General features: G+C 35.7%; 1 protein-coding gene and 2 pseudogenes across 1 annotated transcript; 1 reads left to right on the top strand and 2 right to left on the bottom strand.

The window, feature by feature from the left end:
* Nucleotides 1–582: 582 nt before the first annotated feature.
* Nucleotides 583–6471, top strand: LOC125833526 (beta-amyrin 28-monooxygenase-like; annotated as a pseudogene).
* Nucleotides 6472–8873: 2402 nt separating this feature from the next.
* LOC125833525 (uncharacterized) lies at nucleotides 8874–10815 on the bottom strand. The gene is made up of 3 exons (XM_049512688.1): nucleotides 9989–10815; nucleotides 9574–9931; nucleotides 8874–9098 (listed from the first exon to the last, which is right to left on the bottom strand). Exons 1-3 carry the CDS (start codon nucleotides 10813–10815, stop codon nucleotides 8874–8876), a joined length of 1410 nt encoding a protein of 469 aa, XP_049368645.1.
* Nucleotides 10816–11764: 949 nt separating this feature from the next.
* LOC125833524 (transketolase, chloroplastic-like) lies at nucleotides 11765–25409 on the bottom strand (annotated as a pseudogene).
* Nucleotides 25410–27485: the final 2076 nt, after the last annotated feature.

Here is a 27485-nt window from a genome sequence, read left to right as displayed (position 1 = left end):
TAAATTTACTATCAATAAAGCTTTAAAATTCACTATATTGGCCTAAAAGGAAGAGACAATAACATTTTCAGTCCCACAAAGAATTGACATAGACACTCATATACATGAAATCAATAAGATAAATGTTTCATCTTGGGCATTTTTGCTTTCAATAAGTAAATTATAAAGAAATTTTAATGAAAATATGTATAAGATCTTTAAAATTGTTTATAAAAATAATATATTAAGTATGTATATTAATAAAATATATGTATATAATTCATCGGTTCGGTTCGGTTCGGTTATTTCTTCAGGTTTTTTTGAATAAAACCATAACCAAACCAAATACTATCTGTTTTCAAATATCTAAAACCAAACCAAACCAAACCCAAATAAAATCGGTTTTATTTTATCGGTTTGGTTTGATTTTTCGATTTGGATCAGTTTTTATCCAAACCGTGAACACCCCTACCTTTGATAATAAAAAAACGAAAAATAGGAGAGAGGAGTATATTTATATAGACCACGTAATTAGGAGAGAGGAAGTATACATATATTTATTCAAGACAACAAAAAATTAAAGAGAAATCAGAGTGCATTGATATGGAAATTCCTGTGACTGTTTTGATATTGGCATTAGAATTATTCATCATAATTTTCTTTGTGATGAGAAGAAAGAGATTGAATTATCCTCCTGGAAGTTGCGGATGGCCATTTCTAGGGGGAAACACTAGAGTTTCTCAAGGCGAACAAGGAAGGAAAGCCAGAGAAATTCGTAAAAGAGAGAATAGATAAATACAAGTCTAAAATCTTCAAAACTTCGTCAATGGGAGAGACTGTGTTGGTATTGGGTGGTGCAAGTGGGAATAAGTTCTTGTTTAGCAATGAAAACAAACAAGTGGTTAAAAAACTTCTACGACCTGATGCTTTTTCCAGACTCTATATCAAAGCCATGCAACTTGTTGTCCACCACCATTTTATGAACTATTGGCAAGGTAACACTTTGCAGTATTTTCGTCTTAATACAGATTTACTCAGCAGTATAAAATACATTAGTTTTCAAAATAATTGAGTGGGGAAATATTACGCAAGCTAAGTGCATTAATATTCGAAGTAAAAGTATAATTCACCAAGATCTGACTTAACCCCGACCAAACGTATCGACCTCGATCAGGATTAGGAGTCGCATCCCAGGTCGAGGTCGGGAGTCACGAGGAGTAGGGTCATGGTTGGGATCAGGACCAGATTCGGGTCTGGATTTTGAGTCTTGGGTGGGTTGGGGGGATTGGGTTGAGAGTCGATTCTCGAGTCGAGTCAATTCACAAATCGTGTCTCAGGTTAAGGGTTAGGGTCGAGTCTTGGTAGCAGACCCTGGGTCAAATCTCGAGTGGCCCATGGTACGGACAACATGTCAGGACCTTAGGAATGGGTCCCAAACTAGGTTCCAGAGTTGCATCTCTAGTCTTGAGTTAGGCTCAAAAGTCAACTCTCGAGTCGAATTTGAAGTTAGGTCTCAGGTCAGGAATATATATCGTATTGGGGATAGGCTAGGGACCTTGAATTGCGGTCGAGATTTGGGTCCTGACTTATGGTCAGATTCCCAAGTCCTAGGTTAGCGATTGGTGGTTGAAGTTGAAGTTGAGAGTCAAGTCTCGAGTCGGGTTCAGGGTCATGTCTCGAATCTTCGGCGGGGAAAAAGTCAGGTCCTAGATCGGAGTTGGGGTCAAGTCTTAGATTGGGAGTTCAAACTTGCTCGTTGTTAGTTTATTGCTCCACTTTTCCCTAAATTGAAGTTGTCTATGTTTCGGTGTATGGTTTGTGAATGAAAAGAATATGTATATATATATATTTCGCAGTTTCAATTTATTCGACTTTATTCCCATTTAGTCAATTTTTTAAAAAGGTCCTTTTCCATTTTGAAAATAATTTAAATAAAACTTCTTATTAATCCTCAACATCAAACTTTTAGTATCCAGACAAATATTATATAATAATATTTTAGATAACAAGTTTTAACAGTTTTAAGAGTCTATAGTCTCATAATTATATTATAACATATTTAAGATTAGAAGTGATAAAAATAATTCCTTTTTTCTTAAACTTTTGTATCGAGTTACATAAGTTCACATAAATTAAAATGAATAGAGTACATTTTTTTTGGAAACTGATGGGGCAACTCACAACACACACAAGTGACATGGTCGTCCAAGTAGTACAAATTGATTTAGACCGGATATCGTACCGAAGAGACTTGAGAATCAGCAAGAGTCTAGTCAATTCTAACACCATATTTAAGCAAGTGTTAAAAGTAATCAAATAGAGAGTGTTATAACATATTTAAGATCACAAATTTTAGTAGTGATTATAAATATTATGACATGTATATAACCACAAGTTTCAACAAAATAAAATCTTTCTTTCTTAAATTTTATATCAAGTTGTATAGATTCACATAAACTGAAACAGATTTAGTATATTAAAGAATAAAAAAAAGTAACAACTTATAATGCATTTTGATTGTATTTTGAGTTTCTAAAGATTAATACTAGTATGTACAGTAACTTGGAGCATGGAATATAAAATTAAGGGGTTGTTTGGTAAAAAGATGCATAATGTAGGGATTAGTAATGCAGTGATTAGTAATGCATAATTTAGTAATGTAGAGATTAATTTTCATCATGTGTTTGGTTCGTTGCTTTCCATCTAATCTTGTGTAAAACTCTACAAAAAGCTTCTTATATCCTTGAGTTAGTATGGAATTTCCTATTTCATGTAATTGGGTCAATGTAGATAATTAACGGTTAATATTATTTTTTGTGGCCTTCTAACTAGGTAGGAGAAAAATAATTTTATCACCATGTTGCTATTTTCTCACTTAAATTATTTGAGGATAAAACTCTACAGGCCTGTTTGGAAAGTCACATAGTAATTAGAATTGGTGTAATTACTAGGGTAGTAATTACCAGCCTAGTAATTATACAGTCTAGTAATTACACTGACATGTTTGGTTGCCATAGTGTAATTATACTGTAATTACACATGTTATGTTTGGATGTCACAGTGTAATTACACATGTTATGTTTGGATGCACAATAACAATCATAATATTATATTAAATTTTAAAAATAAAAATTAATTATTTAAAATTTATACTAGACAAATAAGAAGCTATATAAATGATATTAAATTAAATATTTAAGATATATATTATTTTTTGAAAATATATTAATTAATAAACATATGTTCTTAACTAATATTATGAAAAGATAATTGATTTATATTTTTTCAAATTAATATATTTCAATTGAATTGATCATAAAAACTAAAAGTATGAAGTTTCTACTAACATCGTGAAATGCATGTTTGATAAAAAAGATTCATATATAAAAAAAATGTCATAAATTATTAAAATGTTTGACAAAAAGATAATCTATCAGGTCTAATTAAAAATGACTTGCAATGTGAATTCAATATTACTAAAACAAATGAAAATATAACATAAGTTATAAATTCAAAACAAAAAAATTATCATAATACTCTTATCGCAAATTTCAACATATCATACATAAATATGATTTATTTTTATTTATTTTAAAAAAACGTAAGTCTATAACCTTACTTAACAATAAATTCTATTTTAATTTAAAAATAATACTAATAGAATTATGCTAACGAGAAAATAAGCATGGCATAAAGAAATAGATAATACGAAAAAATTGCATAGAATCACATGAAGTAAGGTTGAGAACAAGAAGAAAATAAAATATAATAATAAAAAATAAAAAATAAACTTTTAGAAATTTTTAGAATAATAATAAAAAAAATAACTTAAAATAATAGAAGTAAAAAAATAAAAAATAAAAAGAAATTTAAAAGTAATCAGCTGGTAATTACACCATGTAAGGTTGTGAATTGGAGAGTGTAGTTACCCCCTGCCAATTACACCAATTATCTGCTGACCAAGTAATTACTTGTCTAACCAAACAGGGCAAACAGTGTAATTACACCCAATTACACCAAATCCAATTAGCAGGGTGTCCTTCCAAACAGATTAGAAATCTTCTCTTGTAGGATTTTCTATTTCATTTAACTAGTCAAGTTAAATACTAAAATATATTTATTTTTTTAAAAAAAATCAGTAATAATTTTGAGATGTGATGTGACACTACAGATATCCTTGATAGCATGGTCTATTTCTAAATTTTTGTTTGATCAAATATACCTTAAACTTCACATAGATTTAAGGCTACTAAAATTGTTCAAATACTCGAAGCTTATTACAATAAAAATAGTTCAGTAGTCAATCGACGAACTACAGTTTTTTTTTAAAAAAGCAACCCAATATAGCAAATCAAACACGGAGAAAAAAATATGTGATTGTGAAATCATCAAATTACATTAAATGGATTTGGAGAATTAAAAGAACATTTATAATTATTCCAATATAAATAAGAAAAGGACATTAAATTATAAAAGAAATTTAGGAAAAAGAATTGGAGGATAATTTAGTAATTTAGGGGTCTTATCCAAAGATTGTTAAACCTTTGATTAGTTATCTCTCCCTTTTATAGGGATAAAATAAGACCTCATATGAGATATAACTAATCCATGAATTAAGTTATAAAATAAAATAAACAAACAATGTTTCTGTTGGACTAAATTTTAATCCAAAGACTATTCTATCTAATTAATATATACCGCCTACCAAATGGGTCCTAAAAGTTATACTCCCTCTGTTTCAAATGACTTACTTTCCTTTTTAGTATGTTTAAAAAAGAATAACTTATTTCCCTTTTTATTAACATTTTTTCACGCGGCATGTTTAAAGCCACAAGATTAAAAGATAATTTTATACATTTGACATAACTTTAATTTAGGACCATAAGATTTAAAAGTCCTCTATATTTTCTTAAACTTCGTACCAAGTCAAACTTCGTGCCAAGCCAACTTCTACTCATTGTTGTATTTAACCTTTTTTTCTGTACTGGTCTATATTTGTTTAGGTAAAGATAAGGTGAAGGTGTTTCCATAGGTCAAATTATACAGTTTCAAAGTGGCATGACAATTATTCATGAGCATTGAAGACCATAATGATGTTGAAAGGCTTTCTGTACAGTTCAACATTTTCTTGAAAGGACTCCATCCCTCTAAATTTACCTGGTACAACATTTTACAAGGCAATAAGAGCTACAAATGTTATTAGGAAAGAATTATTGCAATTTGTAAGGAAAAGAAGAGAAGCCTTGGAACAAAAAACAGCTTCACCTTCACAAGACATTTTGTCTCATTTGTTGTCCTGTTCTGATGAAAATGGGAAGTACATGTCTGAACTACTTATTGCTAATAACATATTGTTGCTGCTCTTTGCTGGCCATGACACTTCATCTGTCACTCTTACTTCACTCATCAAGACTCTTGCAGAGCACCCTCAAGTTTATCAAAACATTCTGCAAGGTCAGTATGTTAAATTATTGTTCCTTTTTATATATTTTTCTTCTCTGAATTATGGGATTTGCTTTGTTAGCCGTATGCGTGACACTTGATTATTTTGATCTTAACAATTTACCCTTTAATTAAGAAGATCACAACATGCTTTTATCTAGTTATCCTTACTTTTTATAAGGCATAATATATAAATATGCTATTTAACTTGGCCTCATTTGTTATATATGTCTTCCAATTTTGAGTTTGCATAAGTAGACACTTAAAACATGTATTGAGTTGAACAAGTAGATACACATGTCCTACATGATAATTCACATCATATGTGATGTCCTATGTGTATTATGTCACAGAGAATGTGTGTGTCTACTTGCTTAACTTTATACAAGTTTAAGTGCTCACTTGTACACACCTTAAGTTGAAAGGCATAAATGCCAACTGAATCCAAATTACATGACATATTTATGTATTATGCTTTTATAAATTTATGGAATTATCTTACGTACGGGTCCATCTTTTATTAATTATTTGGTGACAAAGCAGAGCATATTGAGATAGCATCATCAAAGAAAGAAGGGGAATTTTTAAATTGGGATGATATACAGAAGATGAAGTATTCGTGGAATGTCATATCTGAAGTTATGAGAATTACACCACCTATATTGGGGGCTTATCGAGAAGCAATTGTGGATATAAATTATGAAGGTTATCATATCCCCAAGGGATGGAAGGTAGGTACATTTACTCTATGAATATGATGCTTTAATTTCATACAACACTTGCCAAGTTGCAGCATGAGCTTTCCAACTAAATTCACAAAGGATCTAAATTATAAAATCACAATGTAATTATCACTAGAAATTCAACTATATTTATCTTATAATCTAGTGATGTGATTATAAAAATAGTTTCTTAAACTCATTTATGTTGGAACAGTTGTACTGGAATACTGGTTTAACTGTTGGAAAGAAAAAGGAAGAAAAGGAGAAAGTGAACAGAAAAATAGAGCAGAAAAAAGAAGTAAAAGCTACTGCAAAGTTTTGTTTCTGATTAATAATGGAAGCAACAAGTCTGCCTATAAATAGGCTTACTGTAAAACAGAAAATACTAAAATCTAGGTCCACTAAACCACTAACTACTAATTAGCTACTAATCTGCCACAATATCTACACATGCTAAAGATAAAGGAAACTAACTAACAAAATCCTGAAGACTTGGTCAAGTATCTGAATCACTTTTCAACACTCCCCCTTGATTCAAAACAACAAACTCCAAGTTGACCTCTGAAGAACTCATGCTTTGCTTGTGGAAGTGACTTCGTGAAGATGTCTGTTGCTTGCTCATTTGTATCATAAGACTTCAAAGTAATTTCTCCAGTAGAAACAAGACCTCTAATATAGTGATAGCGAATATCAATGTGCTTTGTTCTGCTGTGAAATGCTGGCTTCTTCGTCATCGCAATAGCAGATATATTGTCACAAAAAATCTCAGTTGCACCAGTCGGTTTCTGATTAAAATCTGCAACTAGTCTCCTTAACCAAACTGCTTGACAAGCTGCAGAGGTTGTTGCAATATATTCAGCCTCTGAAGTTGATAAAGCGACCACTTCCAGCTTCTTTGAACTCCATGAAACTGCTCCAGACCCAAGATTAAACAAGAAACTAGATGTGCTCTTTCGATCATCAATGTTGCCTGCGTAGTCACTATCAGTAAAGCCAGTTAATGTGAAATTTGTTACCTTAGAATACCAAATTCCATGCTCTGTTGTCCCAACAATATATCTTAGTACTCTCTTTGCAGCTCCAAGGTGAAGCTTGCTTGGATTGTGCATAAATCTCGATATAACGCCAATAGAGAAAGCAATATCTGGTCTTGTATGAGACAAGTAATTCAAACCACCAACTAGACTTCTAAAATAAGTTGCATTTGCCATTTCATAACCATCATCACGACACAACTTTTCATTAATATTCATCGACGTAACAACAACTTTACAATTTACCATAGTAAACTTTTTCAAAAGATCTGTCGCATATTTTCTTTGTGAAAGAAATATGCCTTCGATTCCCTGTTTCACCTCAAGACCAAGAAAATAATGCAGTAGACCCAAATCAGACATCTCAAAATTCTTCATCATGCACTCCTTAAAATCAATGATCATAGACTCATTCGAACCCATATATATCATATCATCAACGTAAAGACATACGACCAAAAAATCATTTTTACCTTCTCGCTTTACATAAAGAGTAGGCTCATTGTTACTCCTTTCAAAACCATTCTCATGGAAATATGAATCAATCTTGAAGTACCATGCCCGCGGCGCTTGCTTTAAGCCATAGAGTGCCTTTTTTAACCTGTAGACATTATCTTTTTTGCCATTTACTACAAAACCTTCAGGTTGTGAGACATAGACTTCCTCTTCCAAATCACCATTTAAAAAGGCAGATTTAACATCGAATTGGTAAACTGGCCAACTTAAATTAGCAGCCAAGGCTAAAAAAGTTCTCACAATTTCAAAGCGAGCAACAGGAGAAAAAGTTTCTTCAAAGTCAATACCTTATTGCTGGGAATAACCTTTTGCGATGAGCCTTGCCTTATGTTTTTGGATGCTGCCATCAACATGATACTTGGTTCTAAACACCCATTTGAGCCCAATAGCTTTCTTTCCTTCAGGCAAATTTACCAAGTCCCATGTCTGATTCTTTTGAATAGCCATCAACTCTTCTTCCATAGCCTTGCACCATTTATCCTCTTTTTCAGCATCTTCAAAGAGGATAGGATCTGAAACAAGTAAAGCAAAGGTACAAGATGTACTGTTAGCATATCTAGGATTTTGTTTCCTATCTCTTGTTGATCTTCTTAATGGAGTTGGCTTAGCGGAAGGTTTTTCCAATATTGGAGAAGTTGCTGGTGCAATTGATGAGGTAGATGATGGACCAGCCAAAAAAGGATCAGCTACATACTCTTGATCAATAATATCGTCAGAAGGCAACAACTTAATGTTTGAACTTTCATTTGTGGAATTAAAATTCCAACTTGCATCTTCATTAAACACAACATTTCTATTGACCGTAATCTTACCACTAACTGGATTATATAACTTATAAGCCTTGGATTGTGTGTTGTATCCAACAAAAATACATTTTTCACATTTTTCATCAAGCTTACGTCGAGCTTGTGAATTTATCAAGGCATAAGCTATACAACCAAACACACGTAAGTGGCTTACCTTGGGCTTGTTACCTCTCCAAGCTTCATATGGTGTTTGATTAAACACTGCCTTAGTAGGAGAAATATTCAGCAAATAGACAGCAGTGGCAACAACTTACGATCATCGGCTTTGATCATGCCACTAGGCATTTGATTAAGACATTGCACAATGATCCGAACACTTTGTCGCATCTCTTCGATACGAAGATAAACAAATAAAGAGCTAACTTTCTTTATTATTATGTAAGATTAGAAGGTGCAAAATGAATCGGCGCAGGAGCTGCTACAATTGCTTCAGCGGGAGCTGCTGCCGGTATTGGAAATGTTTTCAATTCCTTAATTCTGAAGCCCAAAAACACTTCAGTACGAGACCTTCCATCATGCTTCTGCTCATCTCGACAACTGTGCGGTTCTTTCGTTCTGCTACACCATTTTGCTTTGGTGTATAAGGTGCTGTGAGTTCTCTGTGTATTCCATTTTCCTCACAAAAGAACTGAATTCTTTTGACATAAACTCACCACCTATATCTGTTCGAAGTGTTTTGAGTCTACATCCACTTTGCCTCTCAACAAAAGATTTAAATTTCTTGAAATTGTCAAAAGTTTCAGATTTAAATTTCAAAAAATATATCCAACTCATACGACTATAATCATCAGTAAAAAGCAGAAAGTATCGACTTCCCCGTAAAGACTCAACACTCATAGGACCACACAAATTAGCATGTACTAACTCAAGACAAACAAAAGCTCTCCAAGACTTGCTTATAGGAAAACATTTTTTACTTTGTTTCCCATAAACATAACTTTCACAAAAATCAAGATTCTCAACTTTTGGCAACCCAAAAACCATTTCCTTTTGACTCAATAACTTCAATCCATTAACATTTAAATGCCCATAACGTAAATGCCATAGTCTAGTTTCATTATCTCCACTAGCTACCATAGTACACCTCTCAACCATTGAAACTTCTAGAGGAAACATTTTATTGTTAGCCATTGGAACTTTAGCAATGATTTTCTCAGATTTCTTATTTTTAATAGTGCAAACACCATCGTCAAAGAAAATTGAGTATCCGCTAATCATTAGTTGTCCAATGCTAAGCAAATTATGAGATATACTAGGAACAAACATCACATCTTCTAAAATCTTAGCATTACCTTGGCTGGTCATAATGTTAATTGTACCTCTACCTTCAACCTGAATCTTCTTGTTGTCTCCTAGCCTTACATCTGATTTTTTTGACTCATCGAGCTCCTTGAACAATGATTTTGTTCCATACATATGATTGGAACAACCACTGTCCAAAAACCAAAAATCGTTAGGAGTTTATTTTTCACAATAAAGGGCCATGAACAACTTACTGTCATCATCATTTTCCTTTACAAAGCTTGCTTGGTTATTCTCATCCCTCTGTTTTTGCCAACAATAAGCTTCTTTATGACCTGATTTTCTGCAGTAGTTGCACAGAAACGTCTTAGCCTGCTTCTCTTCATTTGATCCTCCTCTATCTTGATTTATTCCTTGGCCTCTTCCACGGCCTCTTCCTCGAAAACCACCTCTGCCTCTTCCACGATTTGCAAAGTTTTCTAGCTTATCTTTCTGATGAATGGACTCCCCCTTCACTTGAAATGTCTTTTCTTCATATTTTTCATGCGATCTTAGGAGCCTCTCTTCATGAGCTTGCAAAGAACTCATTAGTTCATCAAAAGTATAATAAGATAAGTCATGAGATTCCTCAATCGCAACAACAATATGTTTAAACTTTGAAGTAAGACTCCTTAAAACATTTGCTACAACCGTTTCTTCAGATATGTTTTCACCATAAGACTTCATTTGATTAACAAGAGAAGAAACTCTAGACAAATAAGTTTGAACAAATTCATTACTTTTCATAGAAAGAGTTTCAAAGTCACGACGGTAAGTCTGTAATTTTACCGTAATCACCTTAGCTAAACCTTGAAATTCCTTCTTCAAAATCTTCCATGCCTGCGAAGATGTAGTTGCTACTGCAATTCTTGAAAAAATTGTATCATGGACTGCTTGTTGAATTAGGAATAGCGCTTTGGCATCCTTCTTTTTTATCTCTTTCAATTTTTCCGTCTCTTCGTCAGAGTCTGATTGCTCCACGAAGCCTACTTCAACCAAATCCCAAACTCCTTGTGATTTGAAAAGAGTTTTCATTTTGATACTCCAAAACTCATACTTTTCACTAGTAAAAATTGGCATGAGTTGTTGGGAAGATGATGAAATACCATTTACTACTATTTTTCCTCACAATTTCCAGAAAGGAACCTTGCTTTGATACCAGATTTGTTGGAAAGAAAAAGGAAGTAAAGGAGAAAGTGCACAGAAAAATAGAGCAAAAAACAGAAGTAAAAGCTACTGCAAAGTTTTGTTTCTAATTAATAATGGAAACAACAAGTCTGCCTATAAATAGGCTTACTGTAAAACAGAAAATACTAAAATCTAGGTCCACCAAACCACTAACTACTAATTAGCTACTAATCTGCCACAATATCTAAACATGCTAAGATAAAGGAAACTAACTAACAAACTCCTGAAGAATTGGTCAAGTATCTGAATCACTTTTCAACATTAACAAGTTTGGATCCAGAGATTTTCCCCAATCCAATGAGGTTGGACCATCAAGATTTGAAAGAGCTGGACCTGCACCATATGCATATGTTACATTCGGGGGTGGACCTCGAATGTGTCTAGGAAAAGAGTTTGCTCGCCTGGAGATGCTCATCTTTCTGCACGTCTTAATCAGGAAATTTACTTGGAAATTACTTATTCCAAATGAAAAATTTATATATGATCCAATGCCTACCCCTCTTCAAGGACTTCCCATTAGCCTTCAACCTCACAATTAGTGAGATTCTTGTGTGTATTTTTATTTCTTTCTAGAGACATTAAAAAAACCCTTTAGCATTTGATGCTATGTAGCAATTGATTATGAACTGGAAATATGAGCGATGTTGTTGGCTGAGATGTTAAAGCCTCTAAGCTTTTGTTGAGTTCTTACCATCTCCATCCTTGGGAAGAAACCAAATGAGAATTGAAAGTGGAATAATGACTATTGAGTTATTAATTACTCATAAAATAGAAGAAAAAGGGGAAAGATTTATGCTTATCTCTCAATAAATGTGTGTGGGGTGGTAAGCAAAGATTTTGCAGTTTTGGTCACATTTTCCTCTGTGAAACCATACTTGTTGAATGCTTCTGAATATGGTCCGCTAGAACCAAAGTCATCGATCCCTGTCGCCGGAGCAACATTATTATTACAGGAAGAGACGAAGAAGACGAATGCGCTAAGTAAAATTGGCACCTAATTCAAATGTCTTGAAACTTATGGGCCGGGTCACATATAATAAACTTTTGGATCAGCTATTGGTTTGATCTATATTTGACAGATGCCCATTACCCTTATACATACATATTATTTGCTTTCCTTTTATCCTTATCTGTAGGAATATTAGAGGGTTCTAGAATAGGATTAAATGTACATATTTTTGTTAGAGGCGTCAGAGTTTGTTAGGATATTTTATTTCATGGAATATACTTATATAAATAACAGAGCTGGGATGTATAGAAATACACATTGAAAGGAAATGAAATTCCATTTTGGAAATCTAGAGTTCTTCATTCTATCTTCTGCTATGGTATCAGAGCAGTAGCTCTAGAAGGATTTTTTTTCATTACTTGTCTTCATCATTCCATTGATCTTTTCATTCTTCTGCTTCTTCGTATTTCTTCTTTCATCTTCATATTTTTTTCTTGATCTTCTATTTTGAAAAATGGGAGATGCCACGTTAGCTGTTGAGAAAGACTTATCTGGAGTCATCACTGGTTCTAAAAATTAGATCATTCAAATCCTCTCTTTCTCAACTCAGCAGATTCACCTGGCATGAATCTCATTAATATGAGTTTTGATGGAACCAGCTATGGAAACTGGAGAAGAGGAGCTCTCATCTCACTTTCAGCTAAAAACAAGCTTGTTTTTATCAACGAAAAGTATCCTAAACCTACTGCTAATGCACCTTTATTTACTCAATGGGTAAGATGCAATGATATGGTCATAGCTTGGCTACTCAACTCCTTGAGTAAGGATATTGCAGAGAGCGTGATTTACTCACAAACTGCAGAAGAGCTATGGAACGAACTAGACAGAGGTATGGTCAATCTGATGGAACCAAGATGTTCCAGTTGCAAAGGGATATCAGTAGCATTTCCCAGGGAACTTCTGATATTGCTGGCTATTTCACAAGGTTGAAAAGAATTTGGGACCAAATGAAAGAGTTGAACACTTTTATGAACTGTAGTTGTGATTGCAGTTGTGGTGCTAAGGAGCACAACTTCAAAATGAATGAAGATCAGTAGCTCATTCAGTTTCTAATGGGTTTGAACGAGGTCTATTCAAATATCCGAGGCAACATCTTAATGTTGAAACCTTTGCCAACCACTGCACAGGCTTATTCACTCATCCTTCATGAGGAGAGGCAGAAAGAGGTACACTCTGTGCTTAAGTTAACTCCCGACTCTGCTGCTTTTAATATTGCAGCAACAAGAACCTCTGCACAAAAGACAAGTAATGAGTCTAGAAGAGACTATGTGAACAATGGCAATTTCTGTAGCTACTGTAAGAAACCGGGGCATGAGAAGGATAAATGTTTTAGATTACATAGATTTCCTACAAATTTTAAGTTCACTAAGCCTAGGAGAATCTCTGGATATAGACCAGCGAATTGTGTAGCAACAGAGGACGAAAATGCTTTAGGATCTTCCTCTAGTTCAGGCACTTCTTCTCAGGGATTCACCAAGGAACAATGTGACCAACTACTTCAAATGCTACAAACAATGCAGGCTGGAAACTCAATTGCTCTAGGTTTTGAAGTCAATGCAACTGCTAATTTTGCTGGTATAAGTGCTGCTATGCATATCTTTACCTCATGTTTTAACTCATCTACCTCTAACCCTTGGATTATTGATTCTGGTGCCTCCCAACATATGACTTTTGAAAAAAACCTTCTACATAATGTCAAGAAATTATCCTATCCTGTTTTTGTTAATCTGCCAAACTCTTATAGAATGAGAGTTTTCTATTTTGGTAGTCTTAATCTTTCTTCTGATATTGAATTACACAATGTCCTTTATGTTCCTTCTTTTAACCATAACCTAATGTCAGTAAGTCAGCTTTGTAGACAATTGGATTGTGATGTCATTTTTAACAAATCTGGTTGTCTGCTACATGGCCTTTCCATGAAGAGTCACCTGATTTTTGGTGAAGTATTTGCAGGCCTTTATGTGCATCTATTGGAGGATAACACAACTCAACCAAAAAATTTCAAGTCTAATGTTCCTGTTTCTACTATCTTTCAGTCTTCCGCTCCTAGAAATCATATGAGTCCTATCAATGTTATCAAGTTAAATTCTGTTAAGTCTTTTTGTCCAAGTTTTGAGTCTGTAGCTGGCAACACTTCTTGCCCCTAAAGTTTCTACTATCAATAAAAATTGTTTTGTTTCTAAGAATTTTACTTCAAGTAAGCTATGGCACTATCGATTAGGGCATTTACCTTATCCAGCAATGAGAAATATCACTGGTTTATCAGAATTTTTAACAGACCACAATCATTTTCCTTGTGAAATTTGTCCGATGGCAAGACAAACAAATTTACCTTTTCTTGTTAGCCACATTTCCTCAAAGCACTGTTTTGAACTACTACATATTGACATATGGGGACCTTATAAGACACCTACGTAAAAGGGGAAAAATATTTTCTTTCCATTGTGGATGATTTTTCTAGAGGGACTTGGGACATATCTTTTATCCACAAAATCTAATGCATTCTCTGTTCTGAAATTTTTCCTAGCTTTTGTGAAGAGACAATTCTCCACGAAAGTCAAAATCATTCGGTCTGATAATGCTTATGAGTTGGGTACAGGCACTATGCAATCTGAATATTTTTTATCAAAAGGGATTATCCACCAAACTTCTTGTGTAGCCACCCCACAACAAAATGGGGTGGTGGAACGCAAATACAAACATCTTTTGGAAACATGTCGAGCCTTATTCTACCAATCTCACCTTCCTAAGAAATTTTGGGGGGAATGTCTTCTAACTGCTACTTATCTAATTAATCGTTTCCCTTCTAAATTTTTACATGGTCAGTCATCTTATTAGGTTTTATATGACAAATCTCCAGCCTATTCTCATCTTAAGTCCTTTGGTTGCCTTTGTTTTGTGTCCACTCTAGCGAGATCTAGGGATAAATTGTCTCCTCGAGCTCTTCCAGGGGTTTTCTTAGGTCATCCTTTTGGGCAAAAAGGGTACAAAATTCTGCATTTGCAGACCAACAAAGTCTTTGTCTCTCGAAATGTGAAATTTTGTGAAACAATCTTTCCTTTTGTTTATGTTATTCCTATGTCAAGACTCTTTCCAGCAGCTTTTCCTCCTACTGAAAATGTCGAGTCCAGTCCTATTTACTCACAAACTACTGAGTTTTCCAGTCCACCTTCATCTCCTACAAATGATTCTATTCATCCTTCATCTCCTTTCCATCATAGTCAGTCATCTCCTTCTTTATCGCTTTCTTCTCCACCTTCTTCTACTTCATTTCCCATCCAAGAAACTACATCACCAAGGGTTGTGTTATCTCCAACAGCTGAACGGAGAAGGTCTTCACGCATACACACTACACCATCTTATCTTTCTGATTATGTTTGTAACAATGCATTTTCAGTGATTTCTCCTAATCCGCCTTTATTTCCTTTTCATTCATTTTCTTTCACCTCCCTTTCTTTACACAACCAGCACATATTTAGCTCTATTTGTCAAATTACAGAACCAACATCTTACCGACAAGGAGCACTTCACCCTGGTTGGCAAATTGCAATGTCTAAAGAACTTGAGGCAGTTGAGACTAATCGCACTTGGGATGTCATACATCTTCCTGTTGGAAAATTGGCATTGCATGCAAATGGGTTTATAAAGTCAAGCTAAAATCAGATGGATCATTAGAACGCTTGAAGGAACGTTTGGTTATACGAGGGGATAAACAACGGGAAGGCATTGACTATACCGAAACGTTCTCACCTGTTGTCAAAATGACAACTATCAGATGCCTTCTTAGCATTGCTGTAAAAAAGAACTGGTCTTTATATCAACTGGACGTTAACAACGCTTTTCTTCACGATGATCTGACTGAAGAAGTCTTTATGAAGTTTCCTCCTGGTCTTGATCCTTCTTCATCCTCTCATGTTTGTCGCCTTCGCAAATCTCTTTATGGACTCAAGCAAGCTTCCCGTCAATGGTATGCTCATCTTTCTTCTGCTTTGGGTACACGAGGCTTTATTTGCTCTCTCACTGACTATTCCCTCTTTGTTAAAACTTCTGGCGACTTGATTACCATCCTAGTTGTATATGTTGACAACATCCTGTTGACAGGAAATAACATGGAAGATATTACTGATCTGAAATTGTTTCTTGATTCTGAATTTCGAATCAAAGACTTAGGCATAGCTAATTATTTTTTGGGTATGGAGATTTTAACAGAACCTGGAGGATTACTTGTGACGCAACACAAGTTTGCACTTGATTTACTCTCTGAGTATCCTAATCTCGAGCCTCGTCGTGTCTCAACCCCTTTGGATCCCTCCATTAAATTGTCTTTGATTTCTGGAGAGTCTCTGTCGGATCCAACAGTTTATCGACGTATTCTAGGCAAACTCAATTTTTTAACACATACAAGACCCGATTTGGCTTATGTTGTTCAACATCTTAGTCAATATATGCAATCACCCTGCTCTGGCCATTTTGAGGCAGCCTTGCATACACTCCGCCATATTCGAAATGATCCTGGTCTTGGGCTTTTCCTTTCATCTGATTCCTCTTTTCATCTCATCGCCTATTGTGACGCCGATTGGGCGGCTTGTTCAGATAGCCGAAGATCTGTTAGTGGTTTTTTTCTTACACTTGGTGGTTGCCCGATCTCTTGGAAATCAAAGAAACAACTTGTTATTTATTTATCATCGGCGGAGGCAGAATACCGTTCCATGTGAAGACTTGTCGCAAAAATTGCTTGGCTTGTTAGGCTTCTCTCCGATTTTTTTGTCTTTCCATCTCTTCCAGTTTCTCTTCACTGTGACAGTCAAGCAGCCATCCACATAGCTAAAAATCCTGTCTTTCATGAACGAACGAAGCACATTGAGATTGATTGTCGATTTGTTCGTGAAAAACTTCTTGATGGTCTTATTTCTGTCTTTTGTGCCATCCTCCTCCCAAATTGCTGATGTATTCACAAAGGCTTTAGCAGGACCTCTTCATCGTCATTTTTTGTCCAATTTGGGCGTCCGGTCACCGGTCTCCCACTTGCGGGAGGTGGTCGCCGGAGCAACACTATTATTAGAGGAAGAGACGAAGAAGACAAAGGCGCTAAATAAAATTGGCACCTAATTCAAATGTCTTGAAACTTATGGGCCGGGTCACATATAATAAACTTTTGGATCAGCTATTGGTTTGATCTATATTTGATAGATGTCCATTACCCTTATACATACATATTAGGACAAATTACGTAACTACACTTATTTACTTATCTTAATATCTATTTATCCCTACTTATTTCAAAAAATTCAAAAACCTCTTATTTATCTATGTATTCCGCATGTATCCCGTGCACAACGCTATGTATCCCGTTATGTGAAATGTATCAAACCTAATGTATCCCATGCACAACGCTATGTATCCTGCTATGTGGAATGTATCAAACCTAATGTATCCTGTGAACAACACTATGTATCCCGCAAACATCATTTTTAAGGGATTTTTGATAAATAGAAAACTAGAAGAGATAGGATGTTATTTAGTACTTATAATATGTGGTTCCTATAATTTATAGTACATATTATTTGCTTTCCTTTTATCCTTATCTGTAGGAATATTAGAGGGTTCTAGAATAGGATTAGTTGTACATGTTTTTGTTAGAGGTGTCAGAGTTTGTTAGAATATTTTATTTCATGGAATATACTTGTATAAATAACAGAGCTGGGATGTATAGAAATACACATTGAAAGGAAATGAAATTCCATTTTGGAAATCTAGAGTTCTTCATTCTATCTTCTGTTAATCCCCATACCAATGCATTCATCTCCGACATACTCCTTCCACCCTAAAGGTAAGCCTGCCTCCACGCTAACACGTTTTGATACACTCGATGGTAAAACAAACTCCTTGTAATCCCTTGGCTGCCTATCGAAAAGTCTCCAACACACAAGTGAAACGACTCTTACTCTTGTCCCTTCTTTTCTAAGCACGTTTGCGCTGGCTTCGCACAAACACAACTCTGATCCAGTGCCAATCAATATGATTTCCAGTAGGTCCTTCTCAGAATTGTCGCTAACAATGTAACCGTCTTTCCCTACTGCATCAGCCAATGCTCCTTCCAAATTCGCTGCCACATTTTACCTTGATAATGCAAGAAGGCTAGGTACACTTCGGTTTTCAATGGCCACCTTATAGGCTCCAGCAGTTTCTTTGCCATCAGCAGGTCGGAAAAGCAGCAAGTGGGGAATCGCTCGAAGACCAGCAAGGTGTACAATTGGTTGATGAGTTGGTCCATCCTCGCCTATTCCGACTGAGTCGTGGGTCAAAATGTAGAGGACTCCAGCATGGCTAAGAGCAGACACTCTGAGTTCTTCATGTAATCTGAGAAAACAAGGAAAGTTGCTGCAAATGGTATCAGCCCTCCACCGTGCAACGCAAGTCCATTGGAAATTCCAGCCATTGCATGTTCCCGGACTCCATACCTAATGTTTTGCCCCCATGGGGAATCGGGCTGCTTGAAGTCTCCCAAATTATGGAGATAGGCTTGATTTGAGCTGGCAAGGTCTGCACTACCCCCAATAAGTCCTGGAAGCACTTTAGCGAGTGCATTCAAGCACTTCCCTGAATATCCTCCGGTGGAATCCACTAGATCAAACATGGACCATTTCTGTTGTTGATAGTGTACCAAAATTTAGATAAAATATTCTGGCTGAAGAAGAGTAAATAACTATGGATGGTGAAGCCTTATATATCTTATGATACATTTTAAACGACAATCACAAACATCTAATGTTTAAGGGCTACAAATATGTAAATGTAATGACCCTCTTGGTCATTTCTGTGTCTTGCCTTCTGTGTGTCGTTTAGAGCATTTCTATAGTGACCCCAAGTCATTTATGACTTGTTGGGACTGACAGTTTGGTCACCTGGTCGTTCGTTTGGTCTTGGTGCGAGTTTTTGTGTTTTGGAGCTTATGAACCTTGAACGATCATTTTCAATCAAAAGTTCAAGAAGATGACATCGGAACCCAATTCTGACGATTCCATCAGCTCCGAAAGGGTCATTTTAGGCTAGTAGCATGGTCGACATGACTCCCGAGGTTTTCAGTGTGAGTCGGTGCGATTAGGCGTTTTAACTTTAAGTTTAAGCCTAAGTTTGACTTTGGTCAACATTCTGAGTAAACGTGCTCGGATGAGAATTCCGTCAGCGTGGTTAGCTCCGGAATGTCGAGTTTGGTCTAGATTGACCCTTCTTTTGTGTCTGGAGGTTTTCGATATCTTGCCGAGCCCTTTTGTGGGTTTTGACTTAAAATGACTTTTGGAAGTGGGACCCACTTTTTATTGAGATGACCTCTGATGGAAATTTCAACTGCGCCGTTGAGTCTGAAATGTCGAATTTGGTATGGTTGCATATCTCGTTTGCATGCACGGGGTTTCGAACGAGATCGGAGCACCCCATCGGAGTTTTAAGTTTTGGAAATTATTGCAGAAAATCTGCAATAAATGCAGAAAAACAGCAACATATTTCCAAACTTCAAACTCTCATAACTCTCTCATCTCTCAACCGATTTGGGTGATTCAAAAGGAAAAGTTGTGAGATTTTTCGAGGACAACGCGTTGGTGATCTCGGATAGTGATTTGGAGTCCCCGTTTGAGGTAATTTTCGTAAAATATCTGCTGCCACACCCTTTTTGTGAGCTTGATTTTGGGAATTTTTGAGACTTGATATTTCAGTCATTTTAGATCCGATTTTGGTGATTCTTGGGGCTATCTTGAGTGGTTTTTCAAGGAGAACGCGTTGGCGTGGTTAGATTTCATATTTGACTTTTTGTTGGAGGTAAAAAGTTGTGTTTTAGCTGCTGTCTTAGATCATTTCGAGCTCAATTTTTGGGAAAATTTAGAAGGTGATTTCGTGGTCATTTTGGGTGCGAATCTGATGATTCAAAAGCCTAGATTGTGGGGTTTTTCGTGAGGATCATCATGGTGTGATTGGTTTCAGCATCTGGACCCTTGTTTCTGATATTTTCTTGTAAATAGCTGCTGCTATTGTTGTTTCGTTTTAGTGTAATTTGGGTTTTGGTTGCATGTTGATAGTGTGTTGTTCCCGAGCCCCGAATTGTGTCCCATTTTGGGATATGAGCTGGGGAAAACTGGTTAGGACCCACTTTTGGGGTTAATTTCGGAATTCCTGCGTGGGTCCCACTTTCCCCGTTTTGACCCAAAATTGGTCCGTCTCCGTTTATTGTGATTTTGGTGTCTAAACGACCGTAATAACGTTATGACTCTATTTTTGATAGCGGGGCAGCGCTTTGAGGATGTTCGGAAAGGGAAAGCTCCGGAGAAGTGATTTCAGAGCGCGTGTGATCGACTTACAGGTAGGCTACAGTTTCCCTCTCTTAGATTGAGCTTGAGAGTGTGAATGCATGTTGATTAGTTGGGATTTGGTTGGTAGTGATTGAATCACTCATAGGTGTTTGGAAATCATGTTTTCGGCCTATTTCGAGAATTATCGGGTAACTGTGAGCATGTTTTGTATTATTAATTGACCATCCTCGCTATGTGGAGTGCTTGCATGCTTAATTTACTATTTGTTGAAGCATTTGGGCCTTAGTTTAGGTTTGACTAGGGCTTGCCTTAGAAATACATGATTCGGATCCGATAGGCCTTAGTTTTGCCCCGACGTCGCTCGACCGGCTTAGATCCTGTAGACTGGTGTAGCAGACTTGAGTCTGATAGTTTGGGCCTTAGTTAGGCAATACGCTTGATCTGATGATAGTTATCCTTATTTACTCGATGTTACGGCTTCACGAGTTAAATTGACAACGCTAGTTCTGCTTCGCGATTTGAATTTGATTTTCGATTCGGTTCCAAGGACTTACATTGATTGGCTTAGTATGAACGGCGTTCCACGGACATTTATGAGCGTGGATCGATTGAGACTCTTTCAGCAGCTACATTGGAACCTTTATAGACCATCCGGTTAGAGTTCCAGCCTCTATTGCCCAGTTACTTATATAGAGCATCCGATTAGAGTTCCGGCCTCAGATACTTGATACTTGTGATTGGTTACTTGAGTACTTCTGGTGAGCATCCTGTTCGAGGTCCGGCCTCCGTACTGTTAGATTTTACTAATTGGGGTTGAGGTTCTGATTCGTGTTCTCCGTTCTTGGGTTCTCATATGCAATTCTCTTTAGTTATAGTTATTCTGTGTACTCGTCGAGCTTATAGGGGTCCGTTCGGGTTTTTATTTAACTTGCGCACGAGTGTACCTTCTGGGTTTATGGGGGCCCAATTAGGTGTAGTTAGCTTATAGATTACTTTAGTTAGTTCTTTGTACACTCTTGTGCATTCCTTTGTTAGTTAGATTTTTGTTCTTGACCTCGATTTGCGTATTCCTTCTTTTCATATTGCCTTTACTTTTCAAGTTCAGTCGGCCTATGATGCCTACTGGATACCTGTGATTTTGGTACTCATGCTACGCTCTGCATCTGTTTCGTGATGCAGGTCCGGGCACTAGTAGCCAGCGTTGATCGAGCTTGGAGCAGACTGATCCGGAGACGGGAGTGAATACATGACGTTTTGTACTATTTCAATCTCTATCTGTATATATAGACTTGTCTTTTACCTTCTGAAACAGTCCCATCTCTGTTGTCCACTTTTGGGACTTGTACTCATTTTGTAATAGCTCTGTACTAGTGACTTCCAGATTCTGGGAGGAATCTTTATTTGTATATATGTTTTTGGTTTGCTTCCGCCTATTTATATTGTTATTTGCCTACCCTTGTTTAGTTTCTACCCTTAGACCCATTACTTGTTGTTCCGTGTTACGGGTTGGCTTACCTGCTGGTGGGTTATAGTAGGTGTCATCATGACTTGAGAAATCGGATCGTGACAGTAAACTTGGTTCGTCTTCTTTGAGACAACAAACACATTTCAGATGAATTAGTTTGTAGCAGGTAGAAAACTAGATGGATGCATATTTTACTGGAAATGAGCTTTCCCAGCCAGGAATCATCCCATCAGCAACAAGAAGCTTGAATTCTGCTGCTTCCTCAGGGTATTTGTTTTGGTAATAATCAAGTTTAGAGTTCCACTCCTGCTCTAACCTTCCACCAATATCTATTTGTGCTTGCATTTCCCTAATATTAATAACAAATGCACCTACTATCTTACAACACAATCTTTCTTGTCTTCAATGATATGGTGAATAAAAATTATTACCTATAAACCATAGGAATGACGTGGAAAGGTTCTCTATCATTCCATTTAACTTTCTGTTTCATTTGCTTTACATCATCATCATCGAAGGTTCCGTGGTGAGCCTTTGATGATTCTTCCTTTTTTGACAATTTCCCTATTATCGTTTTCAGTAGGCAGTGTACTACCGCACCAGGAATAATTGGAAACTTGGAAGGTAGTCTACAACTTATAGAATGAACTCATAATGACATATCTATTATGTTCTAGGCGCAATACCGACTCTGCATACCCGGATGAAAGTTGGTTTTCTGGTCTCACAATGTGCAGAGATCAACGCATTCTTGAACGCGTCTAAATTTCCTTGCGAGTTATCTATAGTGATAGTGTTCCATCCTAGAGCTTCAAATCGTGCTGATATGTCTTCTGAAAGTGCAAGGTCAGTGCTATACCATCGATAGTATTATGGTTATCGTCATATATCAATGTAAGCTTGTGCAGCTTCCAATGTGCAGCTAGGGATGCAGCCTCGTTTGATATGCCTTCCATAGAACAGCCATCACCCATGATGCAATACCTGAAGAAAATATATCTGAGTGAAATGCTGTTTGGTTCATCCACAAAATAAAGAGGATAAGTCAGCCTATTTACGTTCTGTGATCAACAACAGCAACATCAGGCTTATTATATCTCACACCTAGGTTTGCTTCTGCTAAAGCAAGACCAACTGCATTCACAACACCTTGTCCCAAAGGGCCTGTAGTGTAACACAAAAATTGAGAATCCAATATACCATGCTGATCATGTTTGCTGAGAAAACAATAATATCGTCGTATCCTCCAATGAAAAATCCAACACAATTCATATCAAGTTACGTAAGGCTCTTTATAGAACTTTTAACAAATGTTCCTTGTTATCCAAGAGGCTTTTAGTTTAGTGATATTATATTCATACAAAAAGTTAAAAATTAGAGTACTCCTGTAAATATCAATGATAATGAAATATACAGCTGGAGATACAAGAGATAACCTTTATACAAAACAAAGGATATTCGAACAAAATAAAACAGCTATCATGCACTTCATTTTATATTTCACCCAGTTAGTTGCCATCTACAATTTTTACCATTGATTGAAGCTAAGATCATACAATTGTAAAAGACAATATTTAACCAAAGAAATGAAGGATCTTCGATTTAAATTAGTAAGCAGAGAAGTTGCCCGGGAAATCCACTATTTACCCATTTTCTTGAAGGGTTGTATTGACTTCATCTATATTGTACCCACATTTAAAAATCAGTTACCCATCTGTTTGTTACTGGAGGGTGGCTTTTGGGCAGATACTTCAAATTTGTATATATTTTGTCAGCACTAGCCACAGTTAACGAGGACATTTTCAATATGAGTTCCTGCAAAGGGCTTTTTCGTGCATTTTTTCACATATTATATAAGAGAATTCCTTACTTGTGAGACAAAATTATGATCATGGAGATTACACCAAATTGAAAATATAGCTCAAACACTGTCATCAGGTGTCCGGGAAATAAGAAAGATGAAAGCAAACTGGCATTTAGCTATACCGGTTGTGACTTCGATGCCTTGTGTCACTACATTCTCTGGATGCCCCAGGTGTCCGGCTTCCAAGCTTACACAAGCATTTAAGGTCTTCAATCTGAATGACTCAATAATTCACTTAAATTTTTGATGAAAACTGTTTACATGTACAAAGCAGAACACTCGAATACAAGTGATAATTACCATTGAACCGTCTATGTATGTAAGGAAAATAAAATGCTATGCAGAAACATCTCTCTGTTTCCCCTAACGTCTATTTTATCAGATGACAACAATAGAGAAAAGAAAAAGCATTAAACCAAGAATGACCTTTTGTGACAATTAATTAATGACAATAACTTAATTGCAGTTAAATATGTTTCTTGAGAGGCAATTACTAGTGGCAGTTACATTTTAGCACTTTTTGTAAATGTCCTAAAGCCCATAGCGACATTGGATCTCAATGACAATTAACTAATGTCGGTAAAGACTTAAGCACTCTTTATTAATATGCATATTTATTGCCGTTAAAAGCTGTTTTTGTTGTTGTAGTGAAGGTAAACCTCGCATCAACACAGTATAGTATTACTTCTTCAATATTAAGGATTTAAAGTAAGACTAATATCTCAGGAAATGATCTGAAATGTCACAGGGTGCCCTGTTTCTGTGTTGAATTATGCTAATCCCAAACATAACACGTTGACTTGCTTGTATAGATTTGTACTTTAGCTTATTTGTTTTTTAGGGTCCTTGTGATCTCTAAATTTCATGTCCTATTTGAGTTGGGGGAAAATACTTTACATTATCACAATTTAGGTAGACCAGCCATCTACTCACATGGCAAGTGATACAATTCATTGTTGGGTTTACCAGGAGAAAACATTCATGAGATCACTTGTTATAATTATATGTGGTGGCGGAGCTAAGATTTTTCAGTGAGTTGTTTAAAATATGAAGAAATAAAGACACGAAGAAGTCAGGGGATTCAACATATGCTATGTCTACAAAAAATAATAATTTTAACCACATATAAACAATAGTATAATTTTTGGCTGAAGAGGGCCCTTGGTTATATGATTGGATCTACAGGTCCTAGTTTTAGGCCTTAACCTTATGGAAATTTTCTTGTTACAAAGAAATATTGAGCTAACATAAATAAATTGTATATACCTGAACAGATTGGAAAGAAGCAAGATGAAGGCAAACATACTGAAGAAGGCATTCATGTCCAGCACTCAAAACAAACCTATCTCTATTAAACCACTTGGGACTTGTTGAATTATACCTTATGGCATGTCTATACAAGAAATATGCAACCTCAGCCATCCCAAGAGCCATTCCAGCATGCCCTGCCTTTGCATGTTGCACTGAGTCTACTATCAACATTCTCACACTATCCACACACCTCTTGTCAACCAATTCTTGCAATTTTTCATCATCATTCAAGTTTTGGTTGGAAATCTCTAAAGGGTATGCTCTTTTAACTTCTTCCTGCCAGGAAAGCTTGTAATCTTTATCTTTGAATAGACTAGGTCTAGGTTGGTCAAAAAGTAGAGAAGTAGTACTAATATTGTTTGTTTTTAGACATAGGATGTTAGACCTCAGAGCCAGTTTCTTGGTATGGTAATCATATTTATAATTATTGATTTGGATGTGAAATAAAGGAGGAAATGTCTTTACAATTATAAGATTAGAGATGGCCATTCTTCTTTAATTTGGGAGCGCAAGGGAGAAATGGATATAGAATTAAAAAAATATGTGAGTGATGTGCTGCTTAATTATTCAAGTTTTTTTGTTTGAATTTGGATTGAACACGTAGAGGGCCAATACAGCTAGGAGTAAGGGTGGCAAACGGACCTGTTTTGGTCCGGTCCGGTCCGGTTCCGGTCCGGTTCCCGGTCCGGTAAGACCGGTACCGGTAAGGAACCGGTCTTATAGGTACCGGAATCGGTACCGAAACGGAACCCGGATTTTTATCCGGTTGATCCGGTCCGGTTCAACGGTCAAATTTGATTTTTTATTTTATTTATTTTTTTAAAAATGTGAACGTTAAGGAGCCGTTGGGCCCTTTTAGCCGTTGGGCTGGGGCCCAAAACGGCTCCAAACAGCCCCCCCACCCCTCTCTACCCCTTAACACTATAAATATATCATATTTTTTCATTTAAATCACAAATTCACAAACTATTTCATCAATATCTTATAAAATCTCTTAATTTTCAATCTCTCATAAATTCATAATTATTATTTTGTGATATTGACTTGGAGTTCGAATTTCGGAGATTTATTTGAAGTAAATCGAAAGCTTCAATTGGCATCTCTCAATTCCGGCTTTGGTTATACGTCTACTTTTACGTAGACGTTCGGTACATTCGTTCCAACTTTAATTTTTTATTTGTTTATTAATTAAGTTATTTTATTTTTTTGTTATATTATCTTTGCTTGTTTTTCATAATATTAATTATTTTAAACTTGAACATGAATTTTGAAAAATATAGTGGTAAAAGACCAATGTCGGAAAGAAAAAATAATAGGGGAGGAGGAAGTAGTTCTAATTCTAAAAATTTGCCACCTCTTAGATTTAGAATTAATACTAATGATTATACTCATGTTGATGAAACTTCTTTTACACGAGACTCACGACCTATTGAATTTAATTTCGAAAATGAAGTAGATCATGAAACTTTAAATAGATGTTTTACTAATTTTGAGGAAGAATTAGATGAGGAAGTAGAAATAAATGAGGAAGATGATGAGACCCCTACCCCTACTAGTCCGGCTACCGAATTACCGGAACAAGATGAAGTCCCCTCTTTACCTACTTTTTCAAAGACCGTTGTACGTGTTAAAAGATCTTTAGTATGGAAATTTTTGGTACAAAATGAGGAAAAAACTATTGTTACTTGCACGAAATGTAAATTGATCATGAAACATATAACTACGGGTACACAAGGGGGAACGGGACGACTAAGAACACATTTGAGAAAATGTAATAAAGAATTTGTTCGCCTAGATGATATAGAAAGGGCTAATAGAAATGGAATACCTCAACCTGAAAATTCTATGGGAGCTAGAGGTTCTAATATGGTTCAAAGTGTATTAAATATGACTAACCCGGCTAGCCGAAACACACACCGCACATATAGTAAAGAAAAAGATCGTAGAGAATTAGCTAAAATGGTTGTTGTTTGTGGTTTGCCTTTTTCATTTCCTTCACATCCTGGTTTTATTCAGTATATTCGGGAATTGTATAACCCAGATTATGAAGGTATTCCAAGAAGTACAATTAAAAGTGATATTTTTAAATATCAAAAAGAATATTGTCATTTTCTTCGTTGTTTATTTGTTTATTATGATGGTAGATTATCTATTACTTCTGATATGGGACGTAGTCCTAATGGTAATGATTATTTTACAATTACTGTCCATTGGATTGACCATGAATGGAACATGCAAAAACGAATATTAGGATATAAATATGTTGAAGAAACTAAAACTGGTGCTTATATAGCAACAAAAATAGGCCTTGTTTTACAATTTTATGGAATATGTGATAAAATAATGAGTGTCACTTTAGATAATGCTTCTAATAATTTGAAAGCAATTGATTATTTAAAATGTAGACTTTGTCCAATTGATAATGATTCTTTTCAAATTAAGTGTGCCGCACATGTGTATAATTTGATAGTAAAAGATGGTATTTCTCAATTTGGAATTTCTTGTGAAAAAATTAGACTTGCTTGTAATTGGATTTTTAAAGCTAAAATAAAAGCTAGAATTACA

This window comes from Solanum verrucosum, unplaced genomic scaffold, assembly GCF_900185275.1.
Source record: "Solanum verrucosum unplaced genomic scaffold, falcon-dt-bn FXZP01000105.1, whole genome shotgun sequence".
Classification (NCBI taxonomy): domain Eukaryota; kingdom Viridiplantae; phylum Streptophyta; class Magnoliopsida; order Solanales; family Solanaceae; genus Solanum; species Solanum verrucosum.
The sequence above is the reverse complement of the archived record's forward strand: the minus strand, read 5'-3'. Positions and strand labels throughout refer to the sequence as shown.

What these genes read in the sequence shown, in the direction of transcription:
- LOC125833525 (XM_049512688.1), bottom strand. Translation starts at nt 10,815, where the DNA reads ATGAAAACTCTTTTCAAATCACAAGGAGTTTGGGATTTGGTTGAAGTA. An exon ending in AATGATGATGACAGTAAGTT is followed by an intron (nt 9,932 to 9,988) that starts GTTCATGGCCCT and finishes GTTTTTGGACAG; the next exon opens with TGGTTGTTCCAATCATATGT. An exon ending in TGGTTGAGAGGTGTACTATG is followed by an intron (nt 9,099 to 9,573) that starts GTAGCTAGTGGA and finishes TGGAATACACAG; the next exon opens with AGAACTCACAGCACCTTATA.